The sequence below is a fragment of the Microcaecilia unicolor genome, chromosome 8 (assembly GCF_901765095.1).
Source record: "Microcaecilia unicolor chromosome 8, aMicUni1.1, whole genome shotgun sequence".
Classification (NCBI taxonomy): Eukaryota; Metazoa; Chordata; class Amphibia; order Gymnophiona; family Siphonopidae; genus Microcaecilia; species Microcaecilia unicolor.
The window spans coordinates 16,952,869-16,973,441 of NC_044038.1; the positions used below are offsets into that span (position 1 = coordinate 16,952,869).

Sequence of the window (20,573 nt, forward strand, 5' to 3'; positions counted from 1 at the left end):
GATCCCATTGTATAAAGACTTTGATGTGTCTTCTTGTTGTTGTCTTTATCTTCAAAGCTTGAGATGTATCTTTACATTTTTTTTTTCTATCCCTGCCTATTCTGTTTCTCAATGCAGACTGTGATTGTATTAAGAGGTAAAATGTCTGAGCTACAGCAGAAGATAATGACACAGGAAATGCAAATAGCAACACAGGAAACCCAGAGACAAGAGCTGTTGGAACAGCTGGATGTGCAACGCAAGTGAGTCTTGGATCGATAATAAGCTGACTTTTCCCCTCCACCTCCAACCCCTTTCAAAAAAACATCCTCTACCTTTCTCAACAGCTGCTGTCATTCAGTAAACTTTCAGAATCTTTTCGTTTTAGCTCTTCAAAGAAGATCTTCCATGTGACGTGATGGGATTTAGTGAGCACATGAGGCTTGAGTCAAAATTTAATTCCTTCCTGTAGATGCGAGTACAGCTTTGCTTAAATTTGTAGCATGGATGTGAGAATTGTTTGTGGAAAAGCAGTGAATTCATGGAACAGCCTCCCGGTGGAAGTGTTGGAGACAAAAACAGTATCTGACATAGGCGCCCGGTATAAGAGGCTTGGAGAGGCTAAGCCTCCCCTGCTGTGCTCTGAGGGGTTTAAATTGTTGATTTACCTCCATCCTCACAGCAGGAGCTGCAGTGAAAGCCCTCTAGCCTTGTGTAACCAGTTGTAGAAATTGGTTTTTGGTTTGTTTACCTTACCGCTGGGAGAGCAAGGGGGTTTGGCTGGAGGTGTCCTGGGTTGCCAGGGAGATATTTAACGAGGATGACTTCCTGACCTGCACTGAGGACAGATAGCAGCAGAATCGGATACTGGGCCAGCATGATCAGAAAAAGTCACCAGACAACAAAGGTAGAAAAGATCATTTCCATTTCATCATGCTGATCAATCCATAGACTGGTGGGTTGTGTCCATCTACCAGCAGGTGGAGATAGAGAGCAAACTTTTGCCTCCCTATATGTGGTCATGTGCTGCCGGAAACTCCTCAGTATGTTCTCTATCTCAGCAGGTGGTGGTCACACACAGCAGCAGCTCTGGCTAGGCCTCCAAGCCTAATTTTTAGGTTTTGTTGAGTGCCTGGGGTTGAGGGCTCTTTTGAGCAAGCGCAAACCTGGTGGTGCCAGGTCCCTCCTTTTCTCCCCCCTCCCGCTGGCTCCGTTAAAAAAAAAAAAAAAAAAAAAAAAATTTTTGAACGTCCTTAAAGGCGTTTATTTCGACGTTTATTTAAACGTTCATTGCAGCTACTCACTGGGACACCAGGTCGTTACAGCTCGGAGCGGAAAGCAGGTAATTTTTTACCTTTTGTATAGCGGGCAGGGGATCCCCGATTTATCTCCACGTGGCATATGGCGTCGGAGGGCGAGGGCGTAAAGAGTCGTTCCCCGGATCGCTTGAGCGCTTCTAGAGGGGATGCGGGGGTCTTAAAGCCTGATTCGCCCTTGTTGGGTGACAGTTTCATGACCGAAGAATGTTCCGGTCCTTCGTCCGGCGTGGCGGTTTTTCCCGCCATAGACGCCCATCCCCCGCTCCTCGCCTCCGCCATCTTGGCCGGCCACGCGGCTCGGACGGCTTCTTCTTGGGCCGCCCTTGAGGTTGGAGACATTAATGCCATGAACGCCCTTAATTTGGGCGACGGCACCAAGCGGCTAAAGTTTAGCGCCGCTCTTCCCGCGCGGCTCCTTTGCGGAGTGTCGCGCCGGACGCCATTTTGGATGCGCAGCATGTCTCTCCCCCGCTCTTGCGAGCGCCGGTTGAGGGTGCGTCTAGGGCTGTTGCCCAGGCTGCGGAAGTGCACAGTCTGGGGGGTTTCTCCCCCGAGTTTGTTTTGCTGCTGCATCAGGCCTTCCTTATGCAAAACGCTGCCCCTGCTCCCTCGTCTGGTAAAGAGGTTGAGGTTCCCGCCCTCGGGTTGATTCCCAGGCCTTGGAGGACTTTGTCTCCTCCGATGTAGATGAGGGCAGCGTATCTGAGTTCTCCCAACGGTCCTTTGCGGATTCCTTGGAGGAGACGGATCCCCGCTCGGATGGAGCGGATGACCCCTCTGCAGCGCGGCTCTTTAGCTCAGAGGATTTGCCCAACCTGTTAGGCAGGCCATGGGCATTTTGAAGATTTCCTCTCCGGAGGACGTCTCTCCCTCAGCCCCTGTTGGCTCTGCCATTATGCTGGGGACGAAACGCCCGCCTAGAACCTCCCACGTGCATGATGCCATGCACACCTTAATTTCGGCTCAATGGGATGTCCCGGAAGCGAGCCTTAAAGTGGCTAGGGCTATGTCCCGCCTCTATCCTTTGCCTGAAAGTGAACGTGAGGCCTTCTGTGGCCTACCGTGGATTCTTTAATCACTGCGGTGACTAAGAAAACGGCGTGACCAGTGGAAGGTGGCACGGCCCTAGAGGACGCCCAAGTCAGAAGATTGGAGGCGGCCTTAAGGTCGTCCTTTGAGGCGGCTGCTTTAAGTTTGCAGGCCTCAGTTTGCGGCTCCTATGTGGCCAGGGCGTGCCTGACTATGGTGCAGCGGGCTTCCCCCTCGGATCTTTCCTTGAGGGCTGATTGGCCGGCCCTGGAATCGGGCTTGGCCTATTTGGCAGACTTGCTGTATGATGTCTTGAGAGCCTCAGCTAATGGCATGGCTCAGACAATCTCTGCGCGGCGGTGGCTTTGGCTGAAGCATTGGTCTGCTGACCACGCCTCTAAATCCCGCCTGGCTAGATTGCCTTTTAAAGGCAAGCTGCTCTTTGGGGTCGAGCTGGACAAGATCGTGACCGATCTCGGCACGTCTAAGGGCAAGAAGTTACCAGAGGTCAGGGCTCGGGCTAGTACTCGCCCTGGTACCTCCAGAGGACGGTTGCAGGAAGCCCGTCGGTACCGCCCGGGCAGGTCGGGCTCCTCTGCCCCCTCTTCCTTCAAGAGGAACTTCTCCCCCAAGCAGCATTCCTTTCGCAGAGACCGCCGTCCCGGAGGGGCTCCCTCCGGTCCTCCCCCAGGGTCTCTTACCCAATGACGGGGCCTTGGTCCACGCCCCGGTGCAGATTGGAGGACGGCTGTCCTCGTTTATGGGCGAGTGGACCACAATAACTTCAGACGCTTGGGTGCTGGAAGTCATCAGAGACGGCTACAAGCTAGAGTTCTGCCGACCCTTAAAAGACGGGTTTGTACTCTCTCCCTGCAAGTCTCCGGTCAAAGCTGTGGCAGTGCAGCAGACCTTGGACAATCTGATCCGCCTGGGGGCGATCGTTCCGGTGCCAGAAAATCAGCTTGGCAAGGGACGTTACTCCATTTTCTTTGTGATTCCAAAGAAAGGAGGTTCTGTCCGGCCTATCCTCGACCTCAAGGGGTCCATTGAGCCTTGAAAGTTCGGCACTTTCGCATGGAGACCCTCCGCTCTGTTATAGCGGCAGTGAAGGCAGGAGAGTTCCTGGCATCCTTGGACATCAAGGAAGCGTACTTGCATATTCCCATCTGGCCTCCTCATCAACGCTTTCTGCGTTTTGCAGTACTGGGCCGACACTTCCATTTCAGAGCCCTCCCGTTCGGGTTGGCTACTGCTCCGCGGACCTTCTCCAAAGTAATGGTGGTCATCGCGGCCTTCCTGAGGAAGGAAGGAGTACAAGTCCATCCTTATCTGGACGACTGGTTGATCCGAGCCCCCTCTTATGCAGAGTGCGGCAAAGCTGTGAACCGGGTGGTTGCTCTTTTGAGCTCCCTGGGGTGGATCATCAACTGGGAGAAAAGCCAGCTGCGCCCAACTCAGTCCCTGGAGTATCTGGGAGTTCGGTTCGACACCCAAGTGGGCAGAGTGTTCCTGCCAGACAATCGGATTGTCAAGCTTCAGGCTCAGGTGGACCAGTTCCTAGTAGCCTCTCCTCTTCGGGTTTGGGACTATGTGCAGCTGTTGGGCTCTATGACGGCCACGATGGAAGTAGTGCCCTGGGCCAGGGCTCATATGAGACCACTACAACACTCTCTGCTGCTGCGCTGGACTCCGATGTCGGAGGATTATGCTGTGCGCCTTCCCTTGGTCCCAGCAGTGCGCAAGGCGCTGAGCTGGTGAACGCAGACAGACAAGTTGTCTGCAGGAATGCCTCTGGTGAACCCGGAGTGGATTGTCGTCACGACGGACGCCTCTTTGTCGGGCTGGGGAGCCCTCTGCTTGGGAAGGACAGCGCAGGGGCTCTGGTCTCCTGCAGAGGCAAAGTGGTCTATCAACCTCCTGGAACTCAGAGCCATTCGGTTGGCGTTTTGGAGTTCATCCCGGTACTGCCGTTGCAGCCAGTACGGGTCCTGTTGGACAATGCCACGGCTGTGGTCTATGTCAACCGCCAGGGAGGTACCAAGAGCGCCCCTCTAGCCAAGGAAGCCATGAATCTATGCCAGTGGGCGGTAGCGAGCCGGGAGCAGCTGTCAGCGGCCCACATTGCCGGAGTCATGAATGTCAAGGCGGACTTTCTCAGTCGCCATACCTTGGATCCCGGAGAGTGGCAGTTATCGGCTCAGGCGTTCTTGGACATCACGAAGCGCTGGGGCCAGCCGAGCCTAGATCTGATGGCGTCATCGGCCAATTGCCAAGTGCCGCGCTTTTTCAGCAGAGGACGGGACCCTCGATCTCTGGGAGTAGATGCTCTCCTCTCTCAGTGGCCAACACAAGAGCTTCTCTATGTGTTCCCGCCCTGACCCATGTTGGGCAGGGTGCTAGACCGATTGGCAAAGCATCCGGGCCGGATATTCCTGATGGGGCTGCCAGTGGAGCAGGGTCTGTTACATCAGGGTCCCGTGGTGATGGAGGATCCCTCCCCCTTTGGTCTTACGGCCTGGCTATTGAGCGGCAGCGTCTGAGGAAGAAGAGCTTCTCAGACAACGTCATCGCCACTATGCTGAGAGCGAGGAAGCGCTCTACTTCGACTGCTTACGCCAGGGTTTGGCGTACCTTTGCAGCGTGGTGTGAAGCAGGCTCATTTTCTCCATTCACTGCTCCAATTTCTTCAGTGTTGGCATTCCTGCAAGAAGGTCTGGAGAAAGGCCTGTCGCTCAGTTCCCTGAAAGTCCAGGTAGCGGCCCTGGCTTGATTCAGGGGCCGCCTGAAGGGTGCTTCCCTGGCTTTGCAGCCAGATGTGGTGCGTTTTCTCAAGGGAGTTAATCGCCTGCGCCCTCCTCTGCACTCGGTGGTGCCTGCGTGGAATCTCAACCTGGTGCTAAGAGCTTTTCAGAAGCCGCCTTTTGAACCCTTGTCGAGGGCATCTCTGAAAGACCTGACATTGAAAGCAGTCTTTTTGGTGGCTATTACTTCAGCCAGAAGAGTTTCCGAGCTCCAGGCACTCTCATGTCGAGAGCCCTTTCTGCAGTTCACTGAGGCAGCAGTGTCTATTCGCACAGTGCCTTCCTTCCTGCCCAAGATTGTTTTCTCGCTTCCATGTGAATCAGCAGCTCTGTCTCCCTTCCTTTCGTAGGGAGGACTACCCAGAGGAGTACTCTGCTCTTAAATATCTGGATGTGAGACGAGTCGTCATCAGATACTTGGAAGTGACCAATGATTTCCGGAAATCGGATCATCTGTTTGTCCTGGTTGCAGGTCCTCGTAAGGATCTGCAGGCTGCTAAGCCTACAGTGGCAAGATGGGTCAAGGAAGCCATTGCAGCGGCTTTTGTGGCCGCGGGGAAGGTGCCGCCTATACAGCTGAAGGTTCACTCCTCTAGAGCTCAGGCGGCCTCGATGGCAGAGGCCGGGTCCGTCTCCTTGGAAGACATATGCAAGGCGGCAACTTGGGCATCGGCCCATACATTCTCCAAGCATTACCGCTTGACTGTGGCTGCTCGGGCGGAGGCCCGGTTGGAGCTTCAGTGTTGCGATCAGGGATTGCTATGTCCCGCCCTGGGTGAGTACTGCTTCGGTACATCCCACCAGTCTATGGATTGATCAGCATGATGAAATGGAAGGTAAAATTAGGTTTCATACCTGATAATTTTCTTTCCATTAATCATAGCTGATCAATCCATAGCCCCTCCCAGATATCTGTACTGTTTATATTCTGGTTGAATTTTAGGTTCAAGTTTAGCCTTCAGTTACTTCAGGAGGACTTCGTGTTCAAGTTCTTCTTTCACTTGGATTCTTCAAGAGTTGAGACGAGTTTGTGTTACAGTGAGCTGCTGCATTCCTCTCCCCTCCGTTTTACGGGGCTGGATTGAGACTTAAAATTCTGCCGGCACTCCCTCCCGCTTCGTGCGGTTGTAGGGCAGCTTTGTACCCCTCCCGCTTCGGCGGTGTTAGGGTCAGTCAGCTCCTCCCGCGGTTGCAGTTGCAGGATAAGCCAGATCCCCCCCGCATCGGCGGGTGTGGTGTCCCTCCCCTGCTCCGCGGGGATGAGCTGGACGGATTCCCCTCCCCCACTTGTGTGGGGATGAGCTGGGTTAATTCCCCTCCCCCGTTTCGGCGGTGGTGAGCTGGGCAGAGTGTCCCTTCGTGGGTGTAATTCTCTAAGTGCTGAGTCCTGCGGATGGAGCTTTGATATCGACATACTGAGGAGTTTCCGGCAGCACATGACCACATATAGGGAGGCAAAAGTTTGCTCTCTATCTCCACCTGCTGGTAGATGGACACAACCCACCAGTCTATGGATTGATCAGCTATGATTAATGGAAAGAAAATTATCAGGTATGAAACCTAATTTTACCTTTTTTTTCATTATAGTGTTTGGAATATGTCCACTTTGAGAATCAGGTGCTCAACAATAAAAGTTGATATTTATTTACTTATTTATGGCATTTTAGCCCACATTAAACATGAATTAGGGTGTTTTGTGGCTCTACGTGAGAATTGTGATGATATGATCCCTTGTTTCATATTGTTGACGGTCTGCATTTTCTGTATGGGTGGTATATTGGTGTATTAGGTTCTGCCCAGTGTAATATTTATGGTACAGTAAGGTTCTGATTGTGTTTTTGCACAAAGTTGTGCATAGTGTTTTGCAGTTGAGCGATTGTGCTTAGAATATGCTTTGAGCAACCACTTTATTCTTTGACATATGATACATATCTAATATCTAAATTTAATAAAAGGTATTGTGACTTTTATTTTTATTTTTTTTCTGTGTTATCAGACAATTATGGATTTAAGCTCCACCCTTGGCCCCACCCCATAACCCCACCCCCTTTAGCCTCCCCAAACAGTTGGGCCACCGACCGCCTATGGTATCTGAATTCAAGAGAGCTTGTGACAAGAACATAGGATCTCTAAGGGAGTGATAGGGAGAGTAGATGGCATGAATGGGCAGACTGGATAGGCCATATGGTCTTTATCTGCCTTCGTTTTTCTATGTTTCTACGTCATTCTGCCCACAGAAACTCAGCATTTTTTTTTTTAGCTTGTCTGTATTTATCCGATTGATATAGTCAGTTCTCCTACTGAATATCGGTTAAATAATGCATACTTTTGATTCCTCTTAATATATTAATTCAAAAGGAGTGAAGCCTGTGAAACTGGGATTACTTTAATCAGCGGGAATTGGATTGAAGATTCAAGGGTTTGTATTGTTAAACAATTTCTGGTTTTAAAAGGGAAAAAAAATGAAATCAGGTGTATTACTTTCACTAATATTGGACAATAAGTATGTTTCCAATGAAATTGACGGGCTATGCACCGTTATGGTCTTGAAGAAACCAACCAGATGATCAATGTGGAAAAATGATTTAGATAAATAATAACTGGGGATAATCGGGTTAATACCACGTTTTCTTTGTTTGCTGTTGCTTAAATTGATCTTGTCTTGTTTCACTCTCCCTATTTATTTTGTGGTCTAAGAAAGAGAAAGATTGTACAAAATCCATTTATCTTGTTGAGATTGTTTTCTTCAAATATTGTTTTAATGTACAATCATCTCTGTTTTACTGTTTTGCAAGTGATCCTTGTAAAATGAAAAAATTATAAATAAATGATTAAAAAAAAATAAATAAAAAAAATAATGCATACTTTTAAATATTATTTTACTTTCACCTTCATTAATGCACTTTGTCACTGTCCCTTCCATAGAAAACTAAAGGTGTTTTGCACCCTATTAATATGATGATTTCGTGTACTTGTTCAGTGGAATTTTAATAGTAATTCTAAACCTGCCTGAGGCAGTCTTCATGAATATAAATTTTCTGCATAAGCAGCTATTTTGCATTCTCTTTCATTAAGTATAGTGTAACAGTAACATTTTGTAACAGGAAGGTTTTCAAGAATGAAGAGGTTGTTTTAGTGAGAAAATGTGCCTAGAACAAGTAGCTTTGAGTTTGTATGTAAGTGTTGGTCTCTTTTTTTTTTTTTTTTTTTTTTTTTTACAGGAAATGGCAAGAATCCACCCAGAGATTACAGACCCTGGAAGCTGTCCACACACTGAATGCAGAAAATGAGCAGAAGATCAGGGTGAGATGATTTATCATAGTCGCCTGCTAAACTTAACTGGCTGATTTTTCAGTCCGATCTGTTTATTTTTTTTGTGGATCTCGGCATACAGGTGTGGGTTTAGATGGGGGTCTTCAGAATGTTTGCAGAAGTCCACAAAGGTTTGTACATGAAAGCATCTGTTTTAATTCTCCCCCCCACCCTCTTTAGCAGCGAGTTAACAGGCATGGTCTTGTTAAGATGAACCGCCTGGTCTTTTTACAGTTGACCCTTCAGGTGTTCTATTTTAGAAATCTGCTTGTTGTCTCTAAATTTGGAGCAACCCCTAACTTGTTTCCTCATCATTGTAGTAAACAAAGCAGCTCATCTTGAATTGCTCAGTGCAGCAGAGTGTGTCACTCTTGCGCTGAATATCCTTTTGCTGCTGCTACCATAGAAGGCAGGAATCGCTGAGCTTTACGTGGTGGGTGGGGAGACAGAGACTGTGCTTTATGATTTTGGTCATTGTTATACCAGCCTATTCATGAACATACAGCCTTAATGAAAATTTCAGCATCCCCCCTCCCCATTCCACCCCACCCCAAGGTCAAGACACTAGAGTTGAGTAGAGGGGTGGGTTGGGGGGGGGGTGCTGAAATTTTCAGTAAGGCTGTATTTTCATGAATAGGCTGGAGGAGTGGCCTAGTGGTTAGGGTGGTGGACTTAGTTCCTGGGGAGCTGAGGAACTGAGTTCGATTCCCGGCACAGGCAGCTCCTTGTGACTCTGGGCAAGCCACTTAACCCTCCATTGCCCCATGTAAGCCGCATTGAGCCTGTCATGAGTGGGAAAGTGCAGGGTACAAATGTAACAAAAAATAGATACTATTGAAGATTCTACATGGAATGTTGCTACTATTGGACATTCTACATGGAATGTTGCTATTCCACTAGCAACATTCCATGTAGAAGGCTGCGCAGGCTTCTGTTTCTGTGAGTCTGACGTCCTGCGCGTACGTGCAGGATGTCAGACTCACAGAAGCAGAAGCCTGCGCGGCCACATTGGTGATCTGCAAGGGCCGACTTCTACATGGAATGTTGCTAGTGGAATAGCAACATTCCATGTAGAATCTCAAATAGTAGCAACAGTGGAGGAGTGGCCTAGTGGTTAGGGTGGTGGACTTTGGTCCTGGGGAACTGAATTCGATTCCCACTTCAGGCACAGGCAGCTCCTTGTGACTCTGGGCAAGTCACTTAACCCTCCATTGCCCCATGTAAGCCGCATTGAGCCTGCCATGAGTGGGCAAGCGCAGGGTACAAATGTAACAAAACAAAACTTAACCCTCCATTGCCTGCCGCATTGAGCCTGCCATGAGTGGGAAAGCGCGGGGTACAAATGTAATAAAAAAAAAAAAAAAATACAAGGACTGAATTGGGGAGGAGGTTGTGAGAGGAAAGGAGAATGATAGGATGATAAAGCAGCAAAATTGGAAGCCTGCTGTAAATAATAATAATTTATTCCAGTAGGCAGCTGTGCAACATTAGAATTCTGTAGGAAGAAGCAGCAGTAGCAGTGGTTGGTTCTTCATGTGTCACTCTCCAGCTTGTTCCTTTTGGCTTTCAAAGGAGGTCTTTCATTGCTCTTTCCGCTAGTCATTTCCTTGTGGAACCAAGTGGTTGGGGGTGGCTTCATTTGCTATTCCTCTACTCTTTAGGTGGATAGGAAGGTTTGGATGTGTGCACTAAAGGCAAGGAGGGGGCTTTTTTTTGTTGTGTAGAAAAAGCTGTTAGCAGAAATGATCTTACAGATAACAGAATGGTAACAACCTATTCTCTTGGGTGGTAAGAAATGGAAACATGCAAAACAAGTTACATTGGTTACGAATAAAGGAGAGGGTTATTTCAAAATTGTTATTGGTATTTAAGAATTTATGTGTATTTCATCTTTATTAAACAAAACAGACAGCAACATAGAGAACAATACCAGTTTTCACATTATGCCAAAATAGTCAACTTTTGAAAAACCACAGACAAAGAGCAACAAGATCATCTATAAATTGGTCATCCCCCCCCCCCCATCTAATAACCTCCTCCCCTTCCCCACCCTCTGCTTTAACTGCAATGAATTCATACACAGGAAACATTATCCAACACTAACGAAGAAGTCGGCTGCGAGCTGCAGGCGGTAAAGTCTCCCCGAAACGCTCCCAGATTCATTAAAATCGCCGTCCCGAGAGCATGGATAGATCAGATGCTGCACATCGCTCCATTGACGACAAAGATATCATTTGAATACGCCGGGATGCAAAATTAGGAGCAGAAGAGTCTCTCCAAACAAGTAGAATTGCCTTCTTTCCCATCAACATAGTGCGTCTGAGCAAGACCCGGAATCCGGCTGGAGTGGAAGAGGTTCTGCCAAAATGGTCGAATAATAGGAAATGAGATGCAGTAATTGTTTGGGTCCACATTGCAGGCACGCTCTGCAGAACCCGAGTCCAAAGGACATGAATCCGTGGGCAAATCGAAAACATATGACTCTGAGAAACTGACGAGTGATGCCACTTTGGGCAAGCTGATGATGGACTAAACGAAACTTTGAAAGCACGGGAAGGTGCAATATAACGACGTAAATTTATTTTTATTTTTGTTACATTTGTACCCTGCGCTTTCCCACTCCTGGCAGGCTCAATGCGGCTTACATGGGGCAATGGAGGGTTAAGTGACTTGCCCAGAGTCACAAGGAGCTGCCTGTGCCTGAAGTGGGAATCAAACTCAGTTCCCCAGGACCAAAGTCCACCACCCTAACCACTAGGCCACTCCTCCACTGTTGCTACTATTTGAGATTCTACATGGAATGTTGCTATTCCAGTAGCAACATTCCATGTAGAAGTCGGCCCTTGCAGATCACCAATGTGGCCGCGCAGGCTTCTGCTTCTGTGAGTCTGACGTTCTGCACGTACGTGCAAGACGTCAGACTCAGCCTGTGCAGCCTTCTACATGGAATGTTGCTAGTGGAATAGCAATATTCCATGTAGAATCTCCAATAGTAGCAACGTTCCATGTAGAATCTCAATAGTAGCAACATTCCATGTAGAATCTCCAATAGTATCTATTTTATTTTTGTTACATTTGTACCCTGCGCTTTCCCACTCATGGTAGGCTCTATGCGGCTTACATGGGGCAATGGAGGGTTAAGTGACTTGCCCAGAGTCACAAGGAGCTGCCTGTGCCTGAAGTGGGAATCGAACTCAGTTCCTCAGGACCAAAGTCCACCACCCTAACCACTAGGCCACTCCTCCACTCCACTTTGTACACAATCCTTTGAAAATCGCCCTCATATTGCATAGCCTGTCAGAGGCACAAAGAAATGTAAATATCATTTAGTGCTACTTCTTTCATTTGCATGACAATGCGTTAACTATGGACACATGCCTGAAAAATCTGACTCTTTGGGATAGACCACCCTTGGCGGTTCTGCTTATTCTTCCTCTCTCAGGAACTGGAGCAGAAGCTGTCTGTACAGGAGCAAGACGCAATGATTGTGAAGAGCATGAAGTCTGAGGTGACGCGCGTCCCAAAGATGGAGCGAGAGCTGCAGCAACTTAGGGAGGAGAATGCTTATCACAGGTGAGCCTGAAGGAAAAAAAAATATGCCTGAAATATCAAAACACTTCTGTCTGCCAAGAGCGCTGGGCTAATTTAGTACCAGTTATAGGCCTTGAGGGCCCGATATTCAAAGGATTTATGCTCTTAACTTAGAGTTATGCTCATAAATTGACCTTTTTTTGAAAATCTACAAGGACAGAGTGCATAAATACTTACTCAAAATTTCACTAAACTTTTAAATTTAGGAGCATATAAAGTGGGTGGTAATGGGCAGATTTAGGGCGGAGAAAAGAAGTTAAGGGTTTGTTACTGATACCAGGTTCATAAAGCTAAGCAAATGAATGGCAAGGCCGAATTTTATGAGCATAATTTTTAAGCTCCTAAATTTAAGACAAATTTTCAGCTAAAAGGTTATGCTCCTAAGTTTCCCTGAAAATAGGGCACAAATTTAGGAGGCTAATTTAGGAGCTCAGCATTTTCTGAATATTGGGCCCTGAGGCATTATTTCTACATCTTGGAGAAATGCTTCCTTTTTGTTGTAGGAATGTAGAAATATCTACCCTCTATATAAGGAGGAGATGGCCAAGTGCTTCCTATACCTATCTGTACCTACACTGAAGTCGAAAGCCATACAAATATGCCTCTTTTGATGTATTGAAGGTAGATCAGAGGTTTTTAACCCACTCCTTGGGACACACCCAGCCAGTCGGGGTTTTCAGGATAGACTGAAAACACCGAATGGCTGGGTGTGCCCTGAGGAACGGATTGAAAACCTCTGAGCTAGATTAAAAATCATGGTTCCATTTGACTTGCATAGCATTCTGCATCTCTGATTGAAGTGCATGAGAAGAAGTAGGTTGAGAAAATGAATGTTGTGCTCATCTCTACAGGCAGCCATGAACAAAGTGCCTGGATTACTGTCTGTCATTTTTGGTGTTGTCTAGGGATGTTTTAAGTAGAAGCATGACTAATATACATAGTAACATAGTAGATGACGGCAGAAAAAGACCTGCACGGTCCATCCAGTCTGCCCAACAAGATAAACTCATATGTGTATACCTTACCTTGATTTGTACCTGTCTTTTTCAGGGCACAGACCGTATAAGTCTGCCCAGCACTATTCCCCGCCTCCCAACCACCAGCCCTGGCACAGACCGTATAAGTCTGCCCAGTACTATTCCTCGCCTCCCAACCACCAGTCCCGCCTCCCACCACCGGCTCTGGCACAGACTGTATAAGTCTGCCCAGCACTATTCCCCGCCTCCCAACCACCAGCCCTGGCACAGACCGTATAAGTCTGCCCAGCACTATTCCTCGCCTCCCTCCCACCACCGGCTCTGGCACAGACCGTATAAGTCTGCCCACCACTATTCCCCGCCTCCCAACCACCAGCCCTGGCACAGACCGTATAAGTCTGCCCAGCACTATTCCTCGCCTCCCAACCACCAGTCCCGCCTCCCACCACCGGCTCTGGCACAGACCGTATAAGTCTGCCCAGCACTATTCCTCGCCTCCCAACCACCAGTCCCGCCTCCCACCACCGGCTCTGGCACAGACCGTATAAGTCTGCCCACCACTATACTCGCCTCCCAACCACCAACCCCTCTTCCCCCCCCACCGGCTCCGCCACCAATTTCGGCTAAGCTCCTGAGGATCCATTCCTTCTGCACAGGATTCCTTTATGTATATCCCAAGCATGTTTGAATTCCGTTACAGTTTTCATCTCCACCACCTCCCGCGGGAGGGCATTCCAAGCATCCACCACTCTCTCTGTGAAAAAATACTTCCTGACATCTTTTTTGAGTCTGCCCCCCCTTCAATCTCATTTCATAATGAGCTGAGAGGTCTGTGCATGGTGTTTTGTGTTTGAATAGGTGTCTGTATTTGACGTAGTATAATACCCTGAAAGAAAAACTGAATAGAACTTAGGAGTTATTAGGAAAGGAACGGGAAAACAAAAATGAGAATTTTAGAACGCCTTGATCGATCCATGGTGTGACCGCACCTCGAATACTGTGTGCAATTTTGGTCACCGCATCTCAAGAAAGATATAACGGAATAGGAGAAGGTACAGAGAAGAGCAGCGAAAACGATAAAGGGAATGGGCCGACTTCCCTATGAGGAAAGGCTGAAGCGGTAGGGCTCTTCAGCATAGAGAAGATAGCTGAGGGTAGATATGATCAAGGTCTATAAAATACTGAGTGGAGTAGAACGGATAGAGGTTGCTTGTTTACGCGTTCCAAAAATACTAGGACTAGGGGGCACGGAATGAAGCTTCAAAGTAGTAAATTTAGAACAAATTAGAGACACTATTTCTTCATTCAATGTGTAATTAAACTCTGGAATTCATTGCCAGAGAATGTGGTTAAAGCAGTTAGGTTAGCAGGGTTTAAAAAAGGTTTGAATAAATTCCTAAAAGAAAAGTCTAGAAGCCATTATTGAAATGGACTTGGGAAAATCTAGGATAAGTAGCATAAAATCTATTTTATTGTTCAGGGATCTTGCCAGCTACTTGTGATCTGGATTGGTCACTGTTGGAAACAGGATACTGGGCTTGATGGATCTGCAGTCTGTCCCAGTATGACAACACCTATGTTCTTAACTGGTGTGCACTGGATGACGTTTTTAACACATTTGGCTTCGTTTTCCTTCATTTAAGGAAACCATAGCAACGTATGAAATTTTGTGCCTTTTCATAAAAGGGAAATTGGGTTTTTGATGCTTCTTTTTGTATTTTTTTGTTCAATAGTTCCTCCATTCTCCACTTTATAGCTCAAACAGAACCAGTGGCTGGGATTCTGGTGCAATGAACATTCATTCATAATTACCCAGGGGTTTTTCACCCTCTTTTAATAAACCCATTTTCCCATTGTTCCTAGTCAGGTTGTTGCAGCCGTAGTTCTGAGGCTGTGAGCTCTGCACCAGTGCACTTTCTTGAACTTTGTTTCATGGGTTCGAAGTTTTTGTCATTAAGTGTTACCCCTATTGATAACGATGACTCTCCCCACTCCCCCCAGGGCCATTGTTAGATGCAGCAGGGCCCAGGATGAAAGTAAGTAATGGGTCCAGCTAGTGCTGAGCTTCCTCAAGCTCTGTTTCTGTGACCTCGCTCGGGTTAGCCATGGGGGCTTCTTGAAGCACTGGGGCCTAGATGGTCGGCCTGCTTAGTTTCCACTTTTGCTTCCTCAGGACTCTGAATTCTGTTCCCTGGCCTGATCCAAGAGTGACAGATCTAATCTGGTAACCCAACCGAAGGCCTTCTGCAGGATAGTGCACAACATTTGCCACAGAGCTGTCCCCTAGTGTTGAGGCTTTTCTTTTCAAAATTCAATGAAGTCTTTGGAACTGAAATGAGTTTGAAAAGTCAGGTGAACTTCTGTGTAAATCAGAGTGTGCACAAAGGTTAAGGTTTCTCAATCATACGAGAGGATGGTTACTTAGGAATATACTTCCTAGTAAAAATATTGGGGGTCCTTTAAAAAATGTGCTCAGTAGTTAACCCTTAAATTAGCACAAGTTAATTGATACCATGCTTGTGTGCTGACTGTTCTTCCACTGGCATTACAGTGCATGCAAATTGTGCATTAGCTGCATGCCATGTTAGGCAGCTTATAGGCAGAAAAGAGGATACACTGCACGTTGCAGTTGGTGCAGAGTATTTACTTTGAGCTGTCACTTGCGTAGTTAGCTAATCTGTGCTAGTGAATGGTTTAAACCAGCGGCACCCTGGTGCAGCGCACCAGACTCTCAGGGGTGCCCCGATGCATCGCTCCCTACTTCCCCTCCTGCAGGTCCAGCATCTGCTGCTTCCTGCTTATTCCCCCGCTGCAGTGCTCGCAGCTTACATTTTTGGTCCGTCCGCGATTCACACAGGCACTGCGGGGACTTCCCTCTGCCGCGCAACAGGAAGTTGCATCAGAGAGGACCGGACGCGGCAGACTGGGAAGGCCCTGGAGTGCCTGTGTGAATCGCAGATGGCCCAAAAATGTAAGCTGCAAGCAGTGCAGCAGTGGCGGGGGAAGGAGAAGGAAGCGGCAGCGATCCTGAACCTGCAGGAAGGAAGGTAGCGAGCGATGCTGGGTTTAGGGAAGGCAGAGGTGTGCTGGTGTGAGAGAAGGGGGCTGCAGGGGAAGGGAGACCCATGTGTGGGGGGAGGGTTGCCGCAGAGACCCATGTGGCCGGGGGGGGGGGGGTGCCATGAACCAAAAAAGTTTGGGAACCCCTGATTTAAGGTTTCAACAGTTTTTTTATTAATGAAGCACAAAAATGGTGTTTACATAATGTAAGTATCACTACAATCAATCAACACACATTAAGTACGATAATTGTGCGATATTACTCATCTCCATTAGTCTTTTAACTTTATCCCCCACCCCCTTTTATGTACTAATAGCTAACATTTATTCAACAGGGTCTATTAACATCTCTTCCCTTCAACCAATTGGCATCATATGTTCAAATGCATTAACCCCCGAAATATAACCACTTTCAGGTGTCAGCTTTACCTTCACAATGGAAAGCATTGAATTAAAATCAAACACAAATGTGGGAACTTACTCCCCTCCGCGAGAGAGCCAGGGGGCCTGTGTTCTGATGGCCCTCCTACCCCTCCCCGGAAGATGTCTGTAACAGACTGGAAAAGGGCTAATATAACTCCAAATGGACTTCCCCCCCCCCCACGACCCCCCCTCCTAGGTCTACTCTACTGTTCTTTCCCAATTCCTAAAAGGTAGTAGGAAAAGTCTCTATTCCCATTCAGTTTCCATTAGTTGCCGAGGGAAGCTTAGACAATGCTCCAAGTTTATTAATAATATGACTCCTCGCCCTGTGAGACAGTGTGTTAATATATCCTTCCCAGGTAAGGAAAAACTTGCTTTGTGTCTTAAGGTTAAGCAGAGAGTCCTGTGGGAACCCCTGATTTAAACTTTGTACTGTTTTCAGATCTTGCCAGGTACTTGTAACGTGAATTGGCCACTGTTGGAAAAAGAATGCTGGTCTTCATGGATCTTTGGTCTGTCCTAGTGTGGCAATACTTATGTACTTATATTCTGCTTCTGTCTGAAGTGGTTCACAATATAAACGTGTAATAAAAAAAATCATAAATGACATACCCCCCCCCCCCCCCCCCCATACATCACAAGGCTATTGCTTGTCCTGCCCCATCAATTAGGTAGTCTGGTATCGGGGGGCAGGGAGGCGTTTATAAGAGTTTGTTTATGCCGTATTAGTAATTCACCTTGGAGAATCTTTCCATGTCACAGGTCCTGCCAGAGAAAAGGAACACTTCTAGTCTTCACAAAACGTACCATAGCCAAATTAGAGGCAGAAAGCAAAGCTGTTCCCTCCAGGGCCCCACAGGTGTATACAGTTGCAGAGCATCCGTCAAATAATCGGCAGCTGCATTCCATAACACGTTATTATAAGTTAGCTGTAAAAAGCTTAAATTGTATCCAGCGTCCACAGGGAGCCAACGCAACCGACATCACAATGAAGATACATTGCAAATAAGTTCATGTGAGGTAAAAAACTTTTCTGGCCATAACTGCAAGGGATGTGCTTGGTCCATCTTTGCACTTACTGCACTTTCATAGCAAAAAATTAATACGCATTAAGTAAAAGGACCTCTTAATTTTTGTTTTTCCTTTTTTTTTTAAGCCTCCTCTTTCCTTCCTTTCAGTTCGCTGCAACGACTGACTCCCCCCACCCCCTCTTACAATATAGGCTGCCCCCCAGCTTACATTATATCCCGTTGGTTCGTGAGGTTGTTGGGGGCAGGTCTGAAACCCACTTGCTCCTGTCCCTTGCGGCCGCTAGACACAAATGGGAGCTGCAACCTCTTGCGGCAGGTCACGGTACTTTATGTAGTACTGCAAGGCTGCCGTGAGAGGTGGTGGCAGTCATTTTCCTTTAGCGGTCACAAGTGGTAGGGGCAAGTGACTTTCGGTCCTGCCCACAGACCACCAGGGATATGAGGTAGGCCAAGGGGGGGCTGCCTATATTGCGGGGGGTGGGGGGGTTGGACCTCCTAGAGGGGTAGGATCTCCCAGGGAGAGGGGTGTGAGGGAGGGGAGGTGAGTCATTGCGGTGGGCTTGGGGGAGAGAAGGAGGGAGCTTTGTAAGGGGCTCAGAGGGAGGTTAAAACAACCAAAAAAATGTTTTGTGGACCCTGCTGAATATCACATAAACTCTGGTGCCCAGCCCGCTCACCCGCATTTAGCCCCCAGTATTCAGTGGCGGTGTCCGGACATGACCCGGCACTTTGTTGGGTGCTAATTCAGCCGGCAACGGTAAGCGTTTAAAAAAGAAAAAAAAACCCCGCTGGCTGCTGCCAGCTGAATATCGGGGGGAGGAGGGGGTAGATGTTGGCGTTTGTGATGACAAACTTCCTCCTGCTCCTCCCCCACCAGAGGAATGGATAACCTAATTGGGAATTGAACTTGCATGGTGGCGGGTAACACTGGCACTGGTCCAGCCCTCTTCACTTTTAGTCTGTTGTAATTCACTCCCATCTCTTTTCTTAGAGAGATGAAGCAAAATAATGCATTGCTGAAAGAGGAAATCGAGAGTCTCCGTCGAGTCGTTGAACGCTATGAGAAACTGAAGGAAGAGATGGTGACCCTGGAACTGGAAAATGAGGTGAACACTGAATCCCCCCCTCTTCCCCCCCCCCCATCTTTGTACCCATTGTAGGTTGCTGATTATGGTGGATTCGGGAAAGTATTGAATACTTAGGAGCTTCATGCCTTATCTAGTATTATATTGGATTTATGGATTTATTATTGATATACTGCTTAATACTGGACGTTGTTAAAAAAACATTTTCTCTTAATATTCAATAGTTATGACAATCGGTTTTTTTTTCTTTCCTCCTAGAAAATACTAGGAAAATTAAAGAAATGGGAGAACCTGGAGCAGATAACGGGCTTAAACATTAGGTAGGTCTGAAAGCTAAATGTAATTAAAACCATTTCTGTTTGCTGCTGTATCTGTCAAGGATTTTACTTGCACTTCACAAAATCCAAAGATAAGAACTAATTGTTTGCAAGCAACTTTCCTGCGGGATTTTTCTTTTCTTTTATTTTTTTCTTGTTTCTTTTTGCTTCTTTTGTTGTTACCAAACCCAAACATCAAATCATATGTGAAAATATATATATATATATCCGAATTAGTTTGGGAACCCTCAGAAGACACCACTTAACGGCAATATCAAAAAAGTTTTTTTTGCCTAGCGGCACAGCGTCTCCTCATCGGGCTATCCCTTAGTAAACTGTTTTTCAATGCTATTGTATTGCTATTGCAAACACACACTACCAAAGTGTTCAAAGCTACAAGTGCTCTAAATGAAACTTGTGAAAAACTTATCTTAAGTTCCACTCCGTGTCTCACGCTGTTGGAGTCCACTTAGGCTTTCCCTAAATTACGCCCGACACCGCGGGTTTCAACGCTTTCATCAGGGACTCGGGTTAAAATTGCCCGTATCAATTCACAACAGTCTATGCACCCAGACATCGGTAATGCTATGATAGCATTAACTTAAGATAAGTTTTTCACAAGTTTCATTTAGAGCACTTGTAGCTTTGAACACTTTGGTAGTGTGTGTTTGCAATAGCAATACAATAGCATTGAAAAACAGTTTACTAAGGGATAGCCCGATGAGGAGACGCTGTGCCGCTAGGCAAAAAAAACTTTTTTGATATTGCCGTTAAGTGGTGTCTTCTGAGGGTTCCCAAACTAATTCGGATATATATATATATATTTTCACATATGATTTGATGTTTGGGTTTGGTAACAACAAAAGAAGCAAAAAGAAACAAGAAAAAAATAAAAGAAAAGAAAAATCCCGCAGGAAAGTTGCTTGCAAACAATTAGTTCTTATCTTTGGATTTTGTGAAGTGTATTGTTGAATTCACCAAAGATCTTTATATATTCAGGAGATTTATAGTGGTTTAAGGATTTTACTTGAACAGCAGAACTGCGATTATACGTCCATTCACAGAAAAAACTGATCTTTCATTTGTTTTTGTTTATGGAGGTTTCCCCAAGCTCGTTTGGGTTTCCAATTTCAGTGAAAGCTGGTTTCTGCTAAGCTTTGGCATTGTGAGCCTTCATTCAGAATTATCTGGGATTTTTACCTTAAGGCCTGCCCTCGCGTCTTCATTTGGGCCAGCTGTTGCTTTGATAGTTCTTGACCAGGCACCAGAGCCCAGGTCTGGCCACAAGGTGTCGTCATACGATAGGTGGAACTCTCTTCTATCAGCCCTCTTGAGGCACTGTGATTGCTATATCTTTAGCAGGAGAACTGCCTTTCTGCTTTTCCAGTTTTGATAAAATCAGTTTTATTGCTCGTGGAATTTGTGGCAGCGGATCTCTTTCAGCTCAGATTCCTTAAAGTGCTGGGCGTCTGTGCATATTTAGGATTCTGTCCATTCTCAGCTGCAAGTTGTGCTTCTGCAGTTCTAGTTCAGTTCATGAGTATTATTTCGGTCGCTTTTACCATAGGATTGCTGTCACTGATGTGTATCATTTTTAAAGATCTAGCTTTGCTTTTAAAGGTTTTTTGTGTAGGGTTTGTTCATTTCTG

General features: G+C 46.8%; 1 protein-coding gene across 1 annotated transcript in view; it reads left to right on the top strand.

The window, feature by feature from the left end:
* MAD1L1 (mitotic arrest deficient 1 like 1) overlaps positions 1–20,573 on the top strand; it is a 1,314,438-nt gene that overhangs the window by 17,882 nt on the left and 1,275,983 nt on the right. The window contains exons 5-9 of the mRNA XM_030212095.1: positions 118–242; positions 8,350–8,431; positions 11,883–12,013; positions 18,514–18,628; positions 18,866–18,927. Coding sequence (XP_030067955.1) covers positions 118–242; positions 8,350–8,431; positions 11,883–12,013; positions 18,514–18,628; positions 18,866–18,927 — 515 coding nt within the window. The remainder of the gene's footprint in view (positions 1–117; positions 243–8,349; positions 8,432–11,882; positions 12,014–18,513; positions 18,629–18,865; positions 18,928–20,573) is intronic.